The 21,199-nt window shown below is 36.1% G+C and overlaps 2 protein-coding genes across 2 annotated transcripts in view; one reads left to right on the plus strand and one right to left on the minus strand.

The window, feature by feature from the left end:
• LOC135709864 (uncharacterized) overlaps positions 1-21,199 on the minus strand; it is a 949,216-nt gene that overhangs the window by 382,499 nt on the left and 545,518 nt on the right. The gene's annotated exons all lie outside the window — the stretch shown is intronic.
• Positions 1-21,199, plus strand: part of LOC135709869 (uncharacterized) — a 147,776-nt gene that overhangs the window by 46,006 nt on the left and 80,571 nt on the right. The window contains exons 6-9 of the mRNA XM_065232302.1: positions 841-981; positions 1,186-1,315; positions 2,311-2,444; positions 11,577-11,721. Coding sequence (XP_065088374.1) covers positions 841-981; positions 1,186-1,315; positions 2,311-2,444; positions 11,577-11,721 — 550 coding nt within the window. The remainder of the gene's footprint in view (positions 1-840; positions 982-1,185; positions 1,316-2,310; positions 2,445-11,576; positions 11,722-21,199) is intronic.

Raw genomic sequence — 21,199 nt, forward strand, 5'->3', positions numbered from 1 at the left:
TAATCAATTATTCGAACGCCCAGTTAATGGTGAGAAAAATTTATTTCGATCAATATAACATCATTTGTCAGTGAGATTAGAGGTATTGTTGTTAAATAATAGTTTGTTTAATTTAATTTTAATGTTTTGCCTATTTCCAAGAAAAAAATGATTTCAGCAAAATAGGTAAATACAAATGTTTGTAGTGGTTGTGCCTACAATACCACTTTTCTCACTAAAAAATAGTTACCAGTTATGAAGAGTTTTGAGTGTGTTGGTTTATTTTCTTTAAATTTCGTTATAATTGCTTATCTTTGAGACAGATACGCGTATTTCGTCTACAAGTAGACTTCATCAGTGCCAAGTACTCAACACCACTCAGTAACCAGTTGATCGAAAGCAAATTTTCTCACTTTTAATTTGGCATGAAAATAATTGCGGTACCACCCACCGCATAAAGGGGTGGGTTACTGTAGCTAATAATATATGATATAGTAGAAAGTATGAATCTATTGACGCCAATCATGAAAGGAGAAGCTAGACCATTTTCTTAAATCATGTTTAGTAGCTGTCCATTTCTTTTACAATTCAATGATGTTGCTATCTTGTTACTTTTGCTCCCGGTTAACATTTAATCTGCAGCGAATTGTGAACAGTATAATTTATAATGATAAATTCGATTTAATTTAAGTAACCACATAACCTACTCACATAGACTGCCATATTCGACTAATATCCATCTAACTTTTCTATGGAATCATAAATTTACAACCATGGTCGCTTTCACGCTTCAGCCAATTTTGTAACCAAACTCATACCAACCTTTCATCGGAAAAGTTCATGCCCCAATTTTAATTGCAGCGACGACGGTGAAGAGAACTCCAAATGGAACAACTTTGTCGACTCGATTCGTTCGAAGCTGACGGTGAAACAGGTGGTTGACGGGGTCCGCGCCGGTGGTTCGTTATCGTTCGACTATCTGCTGCTTATCGTTACGGCCGAGTGAGTATTATTGCGATTTGATTTCTGTTCCAATTATGCCAGGGCTTCGCTTTCTCTATCGCCGCACCGCGCCGTCGCGTTGAGGACGTGAACCCAATAATGGAACCAATCTAATTGATTTTCTCCCATTTTGGCCGGCGGCTCTTCCCCGCTTCTCGCTGCGGAACGATGTGATTATATGGTACCACCGGATGATGGGAGCAGCTCGCTGGCCGCGCTCGGCCTGGTGGAGAACAATGCTCCGAACATCGTGGCTGCCATGCTGGTCTCGCCTCTGATGGGCCCGGTGATGTCGATTACCTTCGGAACGATTATTGCCGATCGGGAGCTGGTGGTAGGTAGAATTTACACCCAATTTATTTCATCCGAACCTGTGTGGTGTAGGGTAGGTGTACCAGTGTGTTCCAATTATGGCCTATGGAATTTCCTTGGGCTTTAATTGGACCAACGCATAATAGGAACGTATAGCCATAACCGGTACACCTGCCCTAGTCATTTTGCGTTAGATCATCAAATTTGAATTTCGAAACAAGAGGGATGATTGCTGGGAGAAAATCAAAGGAGGAGTTCGACAATTTATGACCTGTCGGAATTAACTGTAGTTCTGCTTCTGGAAAAAGTGGCTGTGACTGGTTAAAAGAGGAGGTGAATGGATTGCACTGGGGTGTGAAACAATAGGAAATTTCTCTACCGTTGAGTGCAATGCGATTGTACTAGGGAACAGGGGCATACAACGCACCCCCTGGGCAGAATACACCAGCTGACTTTAATTAGTGTTTTTCATGACTTTTCCGTAACTTTTTTGTTCCATTATTCTAGCATAGCATCTGAACTCGAAATGCTGCATGATAAATCCTAGAATGGGATTAAAAATGCCAAGAAAAACTAAAAATAAAATGAAGTGCGTTCTACCCCGGGGGTGCGTTATGTACCATTCTCCCCTATGGTTCGCCGGATCTCTGAATAGCGGAGAGGTCGTTTCACAGCTGTAAATTTTAAACTAAAACAGTCGCCAATGAATGCAACAGTATCGGTTGGTGTGGTTCTTTGAGTTGGGGATGAGTTTTTGTGGAATGGGGGTTTGATAAATGTTTTCGCAGAGGTGGGTACCAAAATCAATAATATCCAAATCATTTATCTCAAAAAAACATGTCTATTTCTGAGAATAATAAATGGGTTGTATTAAGCTATTAATTTTCGAATGAAATTTGTTGAAAAAAAACAATATCGTTCACCGACAATCAGGAGGACTGTTTCTTCTATTTATCAATCGTCTATCATTTCCATAATGCAAATGATGTACACCTACAATTCGTCTTATAATTGCAGAAAGTTGGCTTCACTTCCCTCGCTCTGGGTATGTTCATCTCGATTCTGTTTGGATTCGTCTTTGGATTGATCTTGGGTACCACCGAAATGCCCTGGGGATTTGGAGACTTCCCCACCGAGGAGATGAAAGGACGGTAAGAATACGCATGCACACAGATTCATCTCACCACGCATTGTAACACTGGTAATGAAGGTCTTGTTAGGTCAAAAGAGCGTCCAAAACTGTAAAGCTTCATTGCCAATCCGAAAAGCACCCGTGCGTAATTTGCACACAACTGGGTGAAACATTGCGAACAAACATCATGAGCAAATTTCCCCCATTCAAACATGGTCCGGTTCGAGCTCAGCTAGATAAGTCGGTAATGTTTAATTTCCCTGCTGTTGCTGCTGCCTAGCGTTCGTGTATGAATAATGAGTGAAAATAAATCCAACTGGTCGGGAAGCTTGGGAAAATTAATTAAATGAAAATACCGTAGGAATGTGCCTAATAATTGAAAGTACGAAGGTTTCTGTTTGTTTATTTTATATCATTATACATTTCGGGAATAGCTAACCATGTGGCGGATTTGAGCACTGAATGTATGCTGTTCGCAGCAAGGCGGATAGATTGGTAGAAATTTTATTTTCAGCTATTCCTTCAATGTACTTTCGAATTGTGATGTTTTAAGAGGCAACTTACTGGCAGCCTCAGAAGGTGTTATCAATGATGATCATAAAAATGTGGGATTTAGTTGGCAAAAATAGCCACCAGAAAATTCCGAAGTTTTTTTTTCCGACGAATGGCAATAATTTGGTAAAACAAGTTTTTTTCTATATAAATCACTATAGAAAATCCATAGACACCAAAGAGGGATACAGAAGAAATCCAAATTGGGTTCCGTATTAGAAAAAAAATAAAAGGTAGGGGAAATGGATGTAATGTCGGCCGAAATTCCTCTAATTTGGGCTCATATATAAATTCAGCAATCGACTAAATTTTCAACAGCGACCAAAATTATCCATAAGTATAGTCCCAATGACGCGTTCATCTAGATAAAATTGAAAAATAGCAGATTTTTAGCGATGGGCCCAATCTTAGATCCATAGGCCAACATTAGAGCCATTTCCCCTAATATCTGAAATGGTTTTGCGCCCGAATTTTTATGTACTGTGCCTTAGATAGCTTTGCATCTATTAATAATGACAAAGCTTTAGCATCACTGTACTCATACAATGGATGATTTGATGATTTTTCCCATGCTTTAGCAATCCTTCTTGCCCGCGATGGACTTGTCTGCGTAGCCTCTTTAAGAATGTCAGCAGCATGTTTTTGTCCTGATTCGCGAAGCTATATTTGCGTTGCAAACACAAGTTCTTCCACTGGATGATTTTCACGAATGGCCGCTGTTTTTCTTCTCTTTGTTGATTCACTGCATTTGTCGAAAGGAATTGGCTTACGACCGATTTGGGCACTTGTTGATGATGAAGGAAGCATGTTCAGGATACTTGCAGGAAGCTTAAACGGTTTATCGAAAAATTCAACATGGTTATGCAACACCTTGCATGCTGAACGGTTATATTTAAGCCACAGTTTTTGAAAAGCATCACAAGTAACTTTTGTGTACTTTGCAACCTCCACAGCAACTTCCGGCATAATGTCGGAATCAATCAAATAATATTTGAGCACCTCTTTGAACACGCTGTGATTTTTGGTTGGTAAATATCTTCCTGCTGCTTTCCATATTGAAAACAGATGTCGTTTTTCTATTTCAACTAAAGGAATAAAAATTTATTCAAAAATGTTTCATCACATAACTTTCACAAAAAATGCAGTAAAGTTAAAAAAAAACGTACCTGTGGAAGCCATTTGTGTGTAGTCAAATACTCAAGCTTGAAAACTGAACCACTAGATAAACAAACGAACACTGTCACCACGACAACCATATCAATATTATACATGTAGGCATGATCTCACTTAGACATATTAAAAAAAAATGAAGTAACACTGGGTACGTGGTTGAGAATGACTATAATATGATTAATTGCTTTTACACTAAACATATCTTACAGTCGCTTACAGTCTAAGAGTTTTGCCATCATCTTAAAGTAAATTACTTGTAGTTTCACATGCATGGTTGATAACTTGCACCATTTTGCACCACATTGAGTTACATAAAAAATGGCCAAAAAAAAACAATAAAAACCTTAATAACTTTTTAATTTGAAAAACTACAGGGTTGCTATATTGGACAAAGTTTTGTATTTTAGCGTTGTCTATAACTTTCTCGAACATTTTAAAGTCGAAAAGGTTATAATAAAAAAGTTATGATTAAAAAACCACTTTTAAGGGGTTGTCGACAAATAACGTATCATATCTCCAAAAGTGAGCAAGTTAAGGTTTAGGTGTCTTCGACAAAGTTATTCAAAAGCATGATTCCTCAAACTTTTGTCAAGACACCAACCGTGTATATTGTAAAATTGAAAAAATAAATTTTCTATCTAACTTTAAGGGGGATTAATCCTTGTGCTGAAAAGCCCAAAAAAAGCGCATACATTTATTGATAAACTTCTCGCAAGACACCATAGCCCTAAATATCAAAATAAAGATGTTATTAATTAAGCGCGCAAAAACGACGATTTCAACCACTGTGCCCTGGTAAGCATGTTTAAAATGATTAAAATTGTTCAATTTGAAGTCGCTAGCGCCCCTGATATACATGTTCAGATTTTTTTTTTAATTTGAAATGATTAGCGCCCCTGGGGAATTTTTTTTTTAAATTTATTTTTTTAGTATGGAGTCCGGTAGACATGTTTAGGAAAAAAAATGCTTAATTGCAAGTGGCTTTCGCCCCTGGTAGACAAATTCGAGGAAAAATCGAAAAAAAATGTTCACTTTTAAATGGCTAGTGCACCTGGTAAACAAAAACAAAGTAGACAAAAATCTTAAATAAAAAAAATTTAAAAATTTTAAATTTGAAATTGTCTGCACCTACATGATCAGGGATAAAAAATTCATTCATTGAAAAATAATAACAAGTTATGGCCGCTAAAGGTCGTCATGCATAAGAGGTAGAGATTTGAGTTATTAACAAAAGTTGTAGCTAATTACAAAAAACAACAAAAGTTTTACAGGCCATTGAACGGAATTCTGTTCATAGAGAAAGTTAGAGGCAAATGAATGTAAATGATTTGCCATGTCTGCCCCAGCCACGGTCAGGGAAAAATTAAAAACAGTGCAACAGTGCAAGTCAAACGCGCACTCTTTGCCTAACCCGTAAGATGTACGCGGATATTATAGATATGTTGAGTTTAAATGGCTACCGCTTCTGGCAGGGAAAAATTAAAAACAAAATTACATTTGAAATGTGATAAACATTCTCAATTGAAGTGGCTAGCGTCGCTTATAAACACGTTAGGGAAGAAATAAGGAAGACACGAATCGGTTTCATGATCTCCAGAGATACCCTTCACCATCCCTCCCCAACAGAGGAGTTTGGTAAAGGGGATAATCAACCCGATTCGTGTCTTCCTGAAAATTGACCTTTGCTCTTTTTCTACTCTCTATATACAATTTTCACTCTGCCGTCTTCTAACGGAACTAGGGTAATTGATTCTGGTTGTACCTATCCAAAAACTGATGATGGTTGGACCTATTTTTTCAATCGTTAGTTTAGTCAATCTTCGCTAATTTTTTTTTTTTCAAATATCACTTTACTATCATAAAAAACTCATTTTCTTCAATTTGCATGGGTGTTTTATTGAAAAAACTTGAAAACAATTGAGTTTCAATGTGTTTTCAAAACAGTTCACTTTCCACGCATTAGCTCGTCATCATGCATTACTTTCAAACATACAAAAAAGGAATATTTTTAACATTTATTTTTATTTTCATGCAGTAAAATACTGCTCTAAGGTGTAAACAACGCGTAAGTACGCCATTTATCCATTGGTTTCACTAAAATGTTTGAATAATTGACGAAATTCGAATAGATAAATATGATCATGGTTGGACCTACGCATGATGATGGTTGGACCTATGTGTTTCCTAAGACGGCCGCTAGGTGCGCTTCGGTTTGTCTACATCCTTCATGCGCAGCTGATTTGAAATTCGATTTCGTTTTGGCTGAGTGATCAGTTTCTTCGATTGAAAAAATGGCTAAAGAAAAGAGTTATACAGTCGAAAATCTTCAAGAGGCTGTTCTTTTAGTAAGAAATAAATCACTTACCGCGGATCAGGCACAAAAAAGGTACAATATTCCGAAAACGACACTTCACGCGAAAATTAAGGGAAGCCACGGCAAGAAATATGGAAGGGAAATAGTGTTGAATGTTGATTTGGAGAACCAGCTAGCGGATTGGGTTTGTATGTGCGCTGCTTCTGGCAGTCCCAAGACGGCCAAAAAGATCTTGGAAGCTGCTAAAGACCTTGCGTCACTAGTTGGGCGTAAATTTAAAGGAGGAATTCCATCGTCAGGTTGGCTGAAAGGGTAACCACCGAGTTCCAAACTACCACAAAAGCGCCGAAAGAATCTGTTAAAATGAATTTACATTAAGCACTTCTCATACACCTTCTATGTGTGAATTAACTTGAAATAAAATGTTAACAAACTAAAAATTGCTAACTGAAACTTATTTCCGAAAAAAAAACTCCCAGGAGAAACAGAACTATAAAACCGGAATTAAGTTCTGAAATTCTGTCATTTTAAGCCCCTAAATTTCCCGGGGCACCCAGAAAATGCCCGGAAATGGCCAATGTGGTCCAAGGCACTCAATTTTGTTATTGATCTTGTTATCGAATTTGGAAGTAATGTGAAGTGTCGCATGATAGGTTTTATTCCTTCCATGTCAAAATTAGGTCCATGTTCCATATACCCTGGAATTTGTCTCCGGAACCAGTTGACCGATTCCAAAAATATTTGATAGCTTTCAATGGGACCACAACACCTATAGTTTGACGTTAAAAATTTTCCAAATCGGGTCAATGATTTCCGAGAAAATGAGCCATAATGAATAGCTAATTCGTGGAAAGTGAAGTTTTTTAAAAACGAAGTTAAACAAAAATTTCTGGATTTTTTTTAAATAGCAAATTCATTAAAATTGTATAAAAAGGGTTTTTTCATGATACCAATAAGCTCTAAACAAAGTTTTTGAACAAATATGGGCTAAACTAGCATTTTCAAAAATAAGTCCAACCATCATCATTTTTTAGGTCCAACCAAGATCAGTATAGGTCCAACCAACATCATAATTCTTTGCTGAATAAAAACGTTTTATAAAATCATTTGTTCATAATATATAACTTTTTATGTTATTATTAGAAACAAGAACGGTAGATCTTTCCCATAATCACACAAAACTTCGGAAAGTACTGTTTCAATTCTCTCGAGTTTCCAATCACTTCCTCAAGAATTGAATCATTTCCGAAAAGTTTTAAAGCCCTTCAGAAAATATCCAATCGTTTCAGAAAAATCGGAATCACTTTGGACAGCATAGATTTTTTTCAAAAGAGTTCGAAACCTCTTCTGAAAGTACCGAATCACTTTAGAAAATTTCGGAATCAGTTTGAAAAGTACTGGATTACTGCAAAAAAAGCATTAGAAAGTACTGAATCACTTCAGATAGTACCGACATAATTTAGTATGAGAATGATAAACCACTTGCGGTTGCTAATCCGTTATTACCAGATCACCTGTATTACACAGATAAGCAACAGACGATGCATTTGACTAACATCTGCAATCAGGGTGCCTTCCATTCATTTTGAATAAGAAAATGTTTTATGGAATGATAATGGAATAATAAGATTATATGCTAATATTTTGTTTGTGTAAGCAACAAGAAAATATTGTGAAGTTTGTGTCTGACGCATAATACCTGCCAACTTTGCTACATTACCGTCGCAATAAGCGATTTTGTCATTTATCTCACCCACTCTTCGCTCTTCACTCTTCGCGAAGAGGCGATCAGAAAATCGCTCATTGTGACTCTGTCAAAGCTAAATTTACATGTTTTGTGGGTCAAACATAAACTTTACAATCTTTTCTTGTTACATACACATACAAAATATTATCATAATATCTTATTATTCCATAATTTCATAAAACATGTTTTTCGCCAAAATGAATGGAATGCAATGTGTAACGCTAGGTTGGAAATCGAGAAATCCTCCTCACTTCCACGAATTTTTCAATCGTTTTTCAACAGGATTCACTTAAAGGAGTATTGATTCTTATCGCTAAGCCATATTAGTACTCAATTGTGACACATCGATAGTCAACTCTCCACAACTCGATGTCCACTAACACGATATCTAGTTATATAACCGTAGTAAAAATGAATGTCATGGCTACTGTGATAGCGACTTTGTTTGGGGTTGTTATTCTATAACTCGACGGTCCCTATAATATCGAGTTGTGGAGATTGAACTGTAGTTATGTTTCCATAAACGAGAATTATCTGTACACTGACATTACATTATATTAGGAAAAATTGAAATCACGTTGTAAAAGTTCTGAATCACTTCAGAAAGTACTGCATTACTTGAAAAAACTTAGGACCACTTTGGGAAGTACTGGACCATTTCAGAAAAAGCTTAACACGTACAGAATCACTTTGAACAGTACTGAACTTAACAAATGTTTTAAATCTCTTCGGAAAAAGTTAAACACTGGATCCGTGTATTCAGCTCGTAAAATATTTAATAGCTTCGAAAAGCTTAAGTTCAGCAGGGAAAATATTGAATCTCTCAAGGATAGACTAACTTCCGAAAGTGTTATAACACTTTCGGCTGTAATGCCACGAGCTCTTGGCACTGAAACAGTAAACGTATTGCCTATTAAGGTTTCCAACGGTTACATCAATTGTAACCCACGATTGCGTTATTAAGATGCACACATGCTCGAGGAGTTTGGCACTCCACTTTTGTTAAAAGTAGCAAAAGTTGGGCTCACGAGGTTTCTTATACCCCGTTCACATTACAGCCTATATCACGTTATATATGCTGTCATGCAATGAGCACTCATACATAGGATTTCCAGTGAAAACTAGATGTATGAGTGCTCATTGCAAGACAGCGTATATCACGTGATATACGCTGTAATGTGAACGGGGTATTAGATAAAAGTTTCCTTTACGAAAGTAAGGTTCTTGTACGAGAGCCACATGAGATGTGTCATTTTGCATTAATCTACATGTTTTTATCGTTGCTGTTCTTTTATGCAGGCGATTGATTTATGCTATATTAACAGTAGTCATAATTTATAACTACTCAACATATCACACATCTACCACCTCCAACGTAAATTGAATAGTGACGTAGAAACCAAATTGAATATGATTTGTAAAACGCCAGAGGTATTCTGAGTTAAACGCATAAAGCAAATCCATATTTAGGTAAATTTTTATTTGTATTTTTTTTTTGTTTTTTTAATTTAAGTTTCATTATATCCATAATCTTCCCATTAGATAGTCTCGTCCTTGCTACTTAGGAAGAATTTCAATAAATTGATCAAGGGTTTTCCTGAAATGTATAGAAAGTTAAGAATGATATGAGATAAATAAGAAAATACAAATTACAGTGCTTGGAAAATGTTGACGGAACTTTTGGAAATTTATCAAATGCCACCTTCGCCACCTGTAGAGTACGATGCTGCTCATCGTGCAGCAGCAATAAAGTGCAAATGGTTTGCAACGTACCATATCTAGATAATACACTATTTGAAACAACGTCATCTGGTGGACGCGTCGTTATTTTAAGCAGATTTATATTTTAAGGGCGCAAATCAATATTGGGTACGACTACTTAGCTCAAATTTTAGAATCACAGCACTGCAAATTGGAATTAAGGAAAAACCAAAAAAACATACTTAAGATCCTTACGATGGACTCCGGTGAATTTCAAGAATAATTCTAGAAATGAATCTCCATTGCGACTCTGAAGGATTCCAAGAGAGATAACTGAATATTACAAACCACAACCAACCAATCAATCAAATAAGGTGTTCGGTGAATCACCAGAGTTAAGGCGATTTTGTTGAAAATCTAATGGAATTCTCATTCTCAGTCCAACAGAAACTTCAAATAACTCCAAGGAAGATTATCAAAAATCCCAATCGAAATAACATAGAATTTTAACAGGAGATTTAGAACACAACAATGGATCGCAATGAATTCCACAAGGAATTGAGGAGATAAATTTTAGTTGGATCTCCAAAACTAGAGAAATTATGGAAAGTCTTAGCATTTAAATTTCCGAAATACTCCAAGAAGGAATCTACCGAATTCACAAAGTATTTCGGGAGAATGAATTAGCAAATCTAGAATATAACATCAAATCGGAGAACCTCACTAGGTCATCGATTAAAAATAATCTCAAAAAGATTCCGTAAATAATCCCAACAGAAATTTAAGAAAATCCCAATAGAATAGAAACGTTTACATTATCTAATGGTGTGATTAGGTCATATAAATAAAATTATTTGCCTACTCGCTCCGTAAGAAATGCAAGGAAAAAAGGGTAAACTCATTTTATTCATATGGCCAATTGATTTAAGTATTGATAATCTTGATTATAAAGTAAGACTTCCATCAAAATCAAAGAAAAAAAAAAATGTGTATGATTTAACTGTATTAGACTGTTATTATTTATGAAACTATCTATAACGCCAATACCATCAAAGTGGAAAACAAATACAAGTATACGCTTGATTGATTGACATTTGAGCCTTAAATGCCGTTTCCCCGCACCATTGGAGTCCACGTAGAAACCATGGAGTCTTTAAGGTAGTTGATTAGTTTTCAATATCCCATTATCTTTAACAAACAATTAATTCCAGGCTTATACATTTTTGCATTCGTATTAATATAATCGTTACGATGAAATCAATGGCCTGGATAAAACTAATTATTTTACTCCATAGCACTCAGAAAAAAACTCTGTAAAACATTTAACTGATTTTGCTCTACTCAAATCGTCAAACCAGTTGCTGAATGTTTCCCTATTGATCAACGTTGATCAAAAGGCAGAGCAGTTCAACAAGAAAGGGGAAAAACGTTGATTGCCTTCATTACCATCATCTCAATCATCGACATCATCATCATCACCACTCGACATCGAGGTCCAAGCTGCGCTCGAACCAGTTGACAAATGCACTCAATAATAGCAATTTCAATTTCATCTCAACAAACATCGAATCCATTATTCAGCTTTGCAGTGCTTTTCTTCGTCCTTTTATGTTTCGATGCATTTTATTTAATTCCTCTTTTTCGGACCTGATCGGTGCAACCAGTGGAAATGCCCGGTCGCTCTGGATGGGCATCCTGTGGGCGCTTACATCGGGCAGTGGAGTTGCGGTGGCGCTCCTACAAGGATCGGCAGGACCATTGATTGGGGTTGCGATTTCTGCCTCACTGCTGCCACCGGTTGTTAATTGCGTGAGTATACATGGCGATTTGTTCAGAGGAGGCATATTTTTAGCTCGCTAATAGGATTTTATTGAAAGTATAAATTTAAAACCCATTATAATCTTTGTCGTGTAATAAACAGTATCGAATAAAAATTGATTCAAACTTCATCTGATTCATCTCTAGGAATATGGAAGAGTACAACATCATTTTTTCTCAACTAGGGTAGATGTACCAGTTATGGCCATACGTTTCTATTATGATGTATCCAGTTATGGCCTATGGAATTTCCAAAGGCCATAATTGGAACACACCATAATTGGAGCATATAACATATATGGCCGAAACAAATGAATACTTTTACTTTTGTCACACAACATTGTAATCTGGTGAGGCACACTAAAAATCGTTTAAAAAACAATAAAGCTTTATATAAGGAGTCAGTGGCGCAGCGTGACTTGGTGACACTATGGTATTTAAACACTCTTTTCCATTTATCCATATTTTTGAAGCCATGCTAAAGGTAAGAGAAGGCTACGCCTTCTAATAGATTGTATACTAGACTGATGCAAAATTTGAAATTTTCGCTCCACAGCACTATGGTCGAAAACGCAAAATTCCACGACAAAAATCGATATCTCGAAAACTATGCACTCTAGGGGTTTGACGTCTTCAGAAGAGTTTATCTACCAGATAAGACCTTTCTTTTGGTGTAGGTGGTGACTAGGGTGGTCCTCTTTTTTCAAAATAAAAAACCATAACTTTTAATTTATATGTTTTAGGAGAATACTTGCTTCCACAAAGTCAAAGATAATTTAATGTCAAGCAACTTTGCTAAAGACATCAAAATTCTATCTCATCAATACATAATTCTAGGAACGTTTTTCTAAATTCAGATAGGGTGGTTCTGAAAAAAACAGTTTTTTTTTCTAACTTTTTTCTTTCTGTTTTATTTTGAGAGCCATCTTCAAAGAACTTCAAGATCATGAGAATACGCATCTTTTGAGAAGAGGTGGGAATTGATAGTTGTCATTTTACGAAAGTTATTCCTGTTTTTGTGTAAAAAAAGCCAATTTTTCCAGAACACTTTCCTCCAAAAGGAGCAAATATGAGCAAAACTTCTACGCATATTCTGGAAGAACGTGGTTCTGCCCACAAAATCTATAGAATATTATCTGTACCCTTTTGTACCCTTGATGAGAAAAAGATGATTGGAACTAGAGATAACATTGGTTAAAAAAGACCAAAAACACCCCTACAGGGAAATTTAATTTTACATAATTCAATTATAAGGCCAGTAAGCGATTAACGATGGCCCATATTATGCATGCATTTACATGATGATGTTTAAATATATAAGTGTTTCAGATTTGTATGTAAATGTGAATGTTTCTTTTTTGTTATCAGTGTACAGCAGTAGTTTTTGTCCACAATTTCTGTTGCAGTGCTTTTATATTTACCTGTTCACTACCTATCTCAATGAACTTACGCAAACGCAAACGCAAACAAAACATCATAACAAGAGCGAATTTTCATTAGATAAAGATTGTGATAAAGATTTATATTAAGTTCGATAACATGAGATTTGTTAAATATAAGATTATTCGACGTTTTGCTTCATCAAACGTGTATACGACCATTTCATAAGTCATTATGATAGGTTGCACGCTACTTTCATCTAAGCATTACGCTGTATTATAAACTGACATGTTACTTACGTTGAGAGGGTTTCGGTAATTTTTAAGCTATCATGTTGCTTACATCATGTTCGTTTCGTCGATTCGCTAAACATAAAAAATGTCTCAAACCGACAACAGGCAAACTCGCCCTATGTTGCAAAGTAGTATTGCTGTCGGGTTGTGCGGCATAAGTTGATTTTTCAATGTGCAAATTTTAATGTTTATTATCAAAACATCGCTATGAAAATTTAAACCCACATTAATGAACGCTCTATTTATCCCATCGCATGGAAATCTCGTTTTTGTTTACATTGTTGCTTACGACCCAATGAAAATTTGCTCTTGATAGTTTAATAAATTCAAATATTCGACATTTCGTTTGGATATACAACGTACAGTGTTGTAAATATCAAACGTACAGTTAAATATAAACCAGCAAACACGCTGTAAACGTTCATTGCTAGAATTCAATAATCATTCAAAATCAACCAAACAATCTATTATTGTAATAAATGCCTCATTCATAGAGCTTTTTGATGTTTAATCTGTGCACACTACTGCACCATTTAAATCAAACGAATGCGATCAAGACGGAAACAGATGAGTGAAAAAACAAACCGCCCATTCATCGATGTGTGCTAGATAGAGAAAGACGATTAAGGTGATACTCTAAGGAAGCCTTAGCGTGAAACTTCAAAGGCACAAATGTCAGCTTCCACAAAACATACAAATCTGAAATTGCTACTCTCTGTTTGTAGTAGCATAGCAAACAAGGAGTAGCAATTTCGAATTTGTATGTTTTGTGGAAGCTGACATTTGTGCCTTTAAATTTTTACGCTAAGGCTTCCTTAGAGTATCACCTTAAACGTCTAAAAGGTCTCTTGCTGTTTTTATCTCTCTGACAACTATTATTCAAAGCCAACTTGGACAGAGTGTTTTTTTTTTTTTTTTCTTTTATGTTGGAAGCATTGTACTTCATCGTAGTGCTGACTGTGTCATGGCATTTGTTTCCATACGCGTCAAGACGGGATTTAAGTTTGTGGCAGCAAGTATATACGTAAATCAGTTGAAACTTTAAAAAGATAAATTTCCGGAAGTATTCCAGGTAAGCGCTTGGTCAAATAAAGTATGTTTGTCGTTCATTTTTGAAAATTACGAATGAGGTTTATTTTAAAGTATGGATAAGCGCAAATTATTCAACCTGTGGAAAAATGCGTCCGGAAACACTATTGATAAACGTAATAGTGTCTGTCAAGAAGTCTTCAAAATGCATAATATCGTGGAAAAAAATACGAGGGATAAAATTGCTCTAATGGTGAAGGATACATGCAATTATTTCAAGAAATTGTACACTAAGCACAAACGAAACGCAACACGAGTTTTCAAATCTAATCAGAAATATTTTGATAAACCGTTCAAACTTCCTAAGGAAATTTTAGGAAACATTTCATTGTCACCCAATGCTCAAACTCAAAGCCAGATTTTGTCAACAATCGATACCGCATTGCCCTTAAATGTGGCTAGTCGAGGAACACAAATTTTAAATTATTTAATTATAGTTGGTAAATACATAGCATAATGCATTAATCCACAGGTCGTCCGAAAAAGCGTTTGAATGAGCTTTGCTTGGAGAGAAAGCGTAAAATCTCTCGCCGTCAAGCCACAGAATTTGATAATTGTGAGCTAATTCTTCTGGAATCGGTCAGCAACGCAGCAAGGAAAAATGGGAACACGTTTTTGTGCAAGATAATTAAGAAAATTATAGCTAACTTCGAAAATCTTGAAAATCTTCTGGAACGCCTTGACACAGATATTCCGAAACCATTCACACAAATTCAAGCTTTGAGTTTATTGTTGGACGAATCAATGAGTAAAGCTACTTACATAAGACTAAGGAGGGACACGAAGGAAAAGAACTTGAACATTTTCCCTAGCTATGATCAGGTATAGTTGAACTTCAAATTACTCAATCTTATAAATGTTTGAAAAAGCTGTGGAGTTCCTTTTTTTATCGTTAAGGTCATGAAAACGAAGGATGAATGTCGTCCTGATAACAACGAGATGAAAATCACTTCAACCAAAGCTTCTACAACGATGAGTGCACTTGCTAAGCATACGATCAGTAGGATTGTGCATCACAATTCATTGATTGAGCTAGCAGATGAAGGTAAACATAGGTTACTCTCATTTCAACAGTTGAGCATCATTTTTGTTTATAGCTATCATGATTTTTTCTTACGGGATGGACGGAACCACGGGACAGTCTGTATATAACCAAGCCGATGACAAAGGAGAAATGGTAGACGATCATTCCTTGTTTACCGTAACCATGACTCCTTTGCAAATGAAAAGTATATGTGGAAAGGTCTTATGGGAAAACGATGCACCACAATCGGTGCGATCAGTAAGACCACTTATGCTGGAGTATGCAAAAGAACAAGCGGAATACGTACTAAGAATTGATAAAGATGTGAAAGAACAAATTGACAATTTGGAGATCTTTGAGTTCTGTAATAACGATAAAAACATTAAAATTGAATGTAAATTTTACGAAACGTTGATTGACGGAAAGATATTGAACATACTTACAGATACGAAATCGTCTCAATCTTGTCCTATTTGCCATGCAAAACCAAGCCAGTTTAATAAAAAAAATAGGCTAGATTTTCCAACATCCGACAAGGCACTCCACTTTGGTTGCCAGCCGTTGCACGCGACAATTAATATTTTCAATTGTTTGCTGCACATTTCATACAGAATAGGAATTCGTGTTTGGCAAGTAAGGAAACCTGATGAAAAGGATTACTTTAAACAACGAAAAGCACACTTTGATATTCCTAAGAAAGGTGGAGCTGGATCGACAACAACAGGAGGATTATGCCGGAGGCTTTTATCGGAGCCATGTAAACTTGCATTGGCACTCGGTCTAGACGAGAACTTAATTAGGAACCTATCCGCGATCTTGCTGATTATAAACAGTCTAGATAAAGTAAACCTGGAGGACTTCGACCAATTGTGCAATGCAACATACCAGATGTATATTGAAATGTACGAGTGGTATCCCATGCCAGCTACACTTCACAAAATTTTAGTGCAGTCCACCAGCATCATGGCAACTCTACCCCTATCATCTGGATTTATGGGAGAACAAGGTTCTGAAGCAAGAAACAAATATTATAGACACGATCGACTATTTCACGCACGGAAAGTCTCAAGAGCTGCCAATATGGCAGATGTATTTTATCGGGCGATGGATTCTTCCGACCCAATTCTAGCAGCTCACAAAAGAAAGAACAACCCAAGGAAAGATTTATCTAACTGCTTGCAAGAATTGGGGTTTCCTTGGTTTGAAGGATATATGGACAACGAAGACAAGACGTACGACTAAGTTGAAATATATGCACACAATAACTGTATGATATAACTGTAAAATGTTAATAAATTCTCACATTTAAATGTATGCATTACTGTAACTTTACTCTAGATTTTTATTCTTTATTAGAGAATAAGAGATTATAGATAATATAGTATAGCTTCTTTTTGTGAATTTAAGTATTTAAAAGTGTTTTTTTTTTGTAATTATTTAGCCCGGTAGGGTTGCTTTTGGCTTTTTTTTAACCAATGTTATCTCTAGTTCCAATCATGTTTTTCTCATCAAGGGTACAAAAGGGTACAGATAATATTCTATAGGTTGTGTAGGCAGAACCATGTTCTTTCAGAATATGCGTAGAAGTTTAGCTCATATTTGCTCCTTTTGGAGGAAAGTGTCCAGGAAAAATTGGCTTTTTTTACACAAAAACAGGAATAACTTTCGTAAAATGACAACTATCAATTCCCACCTCTTCTCAAAAGATGCGTATTCTCATGATCTTGAAGTTCTTCCAAGATGGCTCTCAATATAAAACAGAAAGAAAAAAGTTAGAGCAAAAAAAACTGTTTTTTTCAGAACCACCCTATCTGAATTTAGAAAAACGTTCGTAGAATTATGTGTTGATGAGATAGAATTTTGATGTCCTTGGCAAAGTTGCTTGACATTAAATTATCTTTGACTTTGTGGAAGCAAGTATTCTCCTAAAACATATAAATAAAAAGTTATGATTTTTTATTTTGAAAAAAGAGGACCACCCTAGTAACCACCTATGCTAAAAGGAAGATCTTATCTTGTAGACAAACTCTTCCCAAGGCATCAAACCACTAGAGTGCATAGTTTTCGAGATATAGATTTTTGTCGTGAAATTTCGCGTTTTCGGCCATAGTGCACAGTGCTTAAACGGTTCCAAATCGGGTCCTGGTTAGCCTCCCAAAATTTGAACTACTTTAGTAAGAAACTGATTTGGCACAAACCATTTCAAGTTTATATGGGAATTACTATAAAAAACTTATGTTTTTGTTCATATCTATCTAACAATTCGCCACATCACAATGCTTTTAAAAATCGTAGCAGTAATTGTAGAAAATTTTCTCAGTTACAACTTTGGTCAAAAACACTTTTCAATCAAAAGTAAGGAACAAAAGTTATTAATGATTCATGTCACTGATGTCTTATAATTATGCTCATTCAACTGTTCAGCAAGCAACATTGGTGTTTTTGATGCGAAGAATAGAGCACAAATATCATGGCTACTATGTCACACTGCAGAATACAGTGTTGCTAACAGAACAGCTGCTTGATCATGCCATAAGATTATCAATCTCTTAAACAATTAATAACATTTTAATTTGACATTTGACTGAAAAACGATGTTGCGTAAAGTTGTAGCTTAGAAAATTTCCCGTAAGAGTAGTTATTGAAATTTACGAAAAAGCAATATGGAAAATTGGTAGAGGACAATGAACAAAAAGTTTGGTTTTACCATAGTAATTTCCATATAAACTTCGAATAGTTTGTGCCAAGTCAGTTTCTTTCCAAATGAGTTTAAATTTTGGGAGGCTAATCAGGACCTGATTTTAAACCGTTTGAGCACTGTGGAGCGAAAATTTCAATTTTTGCATCCGTCTATTGTACACTTACGGTTCCCTGTCTGAAGTACTCTCTTTCCTTCGCAAATTGAAATAGTTGAATCATAATCTCATAAATTTTCGATCCAGCAAGAGATGCTCAAATTATTACAAAATTCTCAAATGAAATTGCATGATTGTTCTGAAAATTTTATTTTTCGTCAAATTGTTTACATTTTTGATCACAATAGAATTGCATTGTTTTCAATTTATCCCACTATTCAAAGATTTTCATATAGATTTGCAGGCTAGGGGAGTTTCACTTTTAGAATGCTCATTAAATAAGCATTTAGTTTAAATCAAATGCATTTAATTTCCATCGTTTGCATCAACCATTCAGTGGGATGTGAACATCAAAACAAAGGATGTGCTTTTTCGGTGACACCTATACATACATACATGTATCGCGGCAAAGATAAACAAACACAACAGGAAAAGACAACTCGGAGTACAGAATTGCCGAAAATCTCCCTGCAACCATCTCCGGCAGCAAAGCAAATCTCCAACGTGCAGAAGCTTCCTCCGGAATTTCCCCTGCCAACATCATAATTCACGCAAAACCTGCTCCGCCGAGAACGCGAGACAACTCCGTCGAAATTCCGTAGAACCTCCGTTGGCAGCACACACTACGAAAAAGGCATGTAAATTTCGGTGCCCTGAGACCAACACATGCAAGCGGCCCATATAAGATAAGAATTAGTTTAAAGAAATAAGGTAATGAATTCAATCAAACGCACTTTTTATCGAGCTGCGTATGTTTCGGATTCGGAACACCAAATTTTACATGACATGTTTGATAACGTACCATAATTTACATCAAATATGGATTACGTATCGTGTAAAAATAGTTATTTCTAAGTATGCGTCATATATCGCCACCGAAACCGTATGGAACCTCGTCCGCCATGATTGCAAGAAAACGCAATCGAAATTTAGCATTTTTTTTATGTAATTGTAATATATTTCTTTGTCAACATCAACAGACTCAATGTATTTTATTTAGTCAAACCAAGTCAAACGTAATCCTGGTGGATGAACCCTTTATCAGAACAAGAAAAAAATCCTAGAACCTTCGTTGGCACACACTTAGAAATAACTAATTTTACACGTGACGGAATCCATCTTTGACATAAAAGATGAAACGTAAACAAACATGTCATGTAATATTAAGTGCTCCAAGACTGAAAAGTTCGTTGCTCGACGAAAAGTACGTTTGATTCAGCTATATTTCGCGTCTGTTATGACTCAAATTTATGTCAAAATTGACGCTCGTATATGTCACTCTCAGAGCACCTAAATTTACATGAATTTTTCTAAGTGTGCAGCTGCTAGAATCGTCTTTGAAATCATGCAGAATTTAATTCGCCGAGAAGGCAAAAAAAAATCCGGTGAAACTTCCAGGAACTCCCGCTGGCAGCATCCAAAATCACGAAATCGTCCATAGATCAAGAAAGAAAATATCTGGAGCTTCCGTCTGCATCCAATATGTATCAATGGTATCTGCAGAACCTCTTTCACCGACAATGTTTGGAAACTTCGTCGAAAGTCTCTGGGAACCTCCGTTGGCAGCATCTGAATTTCGAGGGGAGTTTCGACGGAGTTTTCAAATTTTCACGGTGGAGAGGGTTCCGAGAGATTTCGGTGGAGATTGTCGGTGCAGCCAAAGGATGTTCCAGTAAGTTTCGACAGAGTTTTCTCGCTTTTTTCGTGGAGGAGGCTCTGCACGATTCCGGTGGGGATTTTTATTGCTGCCACCGGAAATTTCGACGGATTTTTTTCTGTGGAATAATTTTCTCAAGTCAGGAGTGTGGATTTCAGCGAACCGAAGCGAACTACAAAATAGGACAAAACCCTTCATGAATACGTGTATGTATTGGTGGGAGGTGTCACTTAGAACTACACACAGCAAAAAATGCACTGAGAAAATGCATTTAATATTTTCTTGATATAATAAATGCACCTCAAGTGACCTGCCCCTAGTCATAGCTTCACCGGGGTAAGCACGTCAAGATTCGATCCTGAACGCTCGAAACAAAAATCCCGGTCTATCCGCTCCTGGCAGTTTTCGATCAAATTCCTGGGCCTCGGTTGACCGGAAGAGTGCCCAGTAGACTGATGCAAATTTTGAAATTTTCGCTCCACAGTGATCAAACGGTTCCAAATCGGGTCCTGATAAGTCTCCCAATACTTGAACTCCTTCGATAAGAAACTGACTTGGCACAAACCATTTGAAGTTTATATGGAAATTACTATGGGAAATCAAAACTTTTTGTTCATTGTCTTCTTACCTTTTTCCATATTGTACTGTTCAAAAATTCAAAAGCTATACTTATGGAAAATTTTCTCAGCTTCAACTTAGCACAATATAGTTGTTGAGCCAAACGTCAAATAAAATAGTTATTAATTGTTTAAGAGATTGATAATCTTATGGCATGATCAAGCTGCTGTTTTGTGAGCAACACTGTATCTTGCAGTGTGACATAGTAGCCATGATTTTTTTGCTGTATTCTAAGTGCCAGAAACACCAATGTTGCCTGCTGAACAGTTGATTGAGCATAATCATAAGACATTAGTGGCTTGAATTATTTTTAACTTTTGATGCTTACATTATATTGAAAAATGGTTTTAAACAAAGTTGTAGCTGAGAAAATTTGCTATGAGCTCAATTATCATTTTTTTAAAGCAGAGCGTTATGTTAAATTATTAGATGGATTTGAACAATACATTTGGTTTTCCCATAGTAATTTCCATATAAACTTCAAATGGTTTGTGCCAAGTCAGTTTCTTATCGAATGAGTTCAAATTTTGAGAGGCTAGTCAGAACCCGATTT

This window comes from Ochlerotatus camptorhynchus, unplaced genomic scaffold (genome assembly GCF_037179485.1).
Source record: "Ochlerotatus camptorhynchus isolate MF236.1 unplaced genomic scaffold, CSIRO-AGI_Acam_v1.1 ptg000367l, whole genome shotgun sequence".
Taxonomy (NCBI): Eukaryota; Metazoa; Arthropoda; class Insecta; order Diptera; family Culicidae; genus Ochlerotatus; species Ochlerotatus camptorhynchus.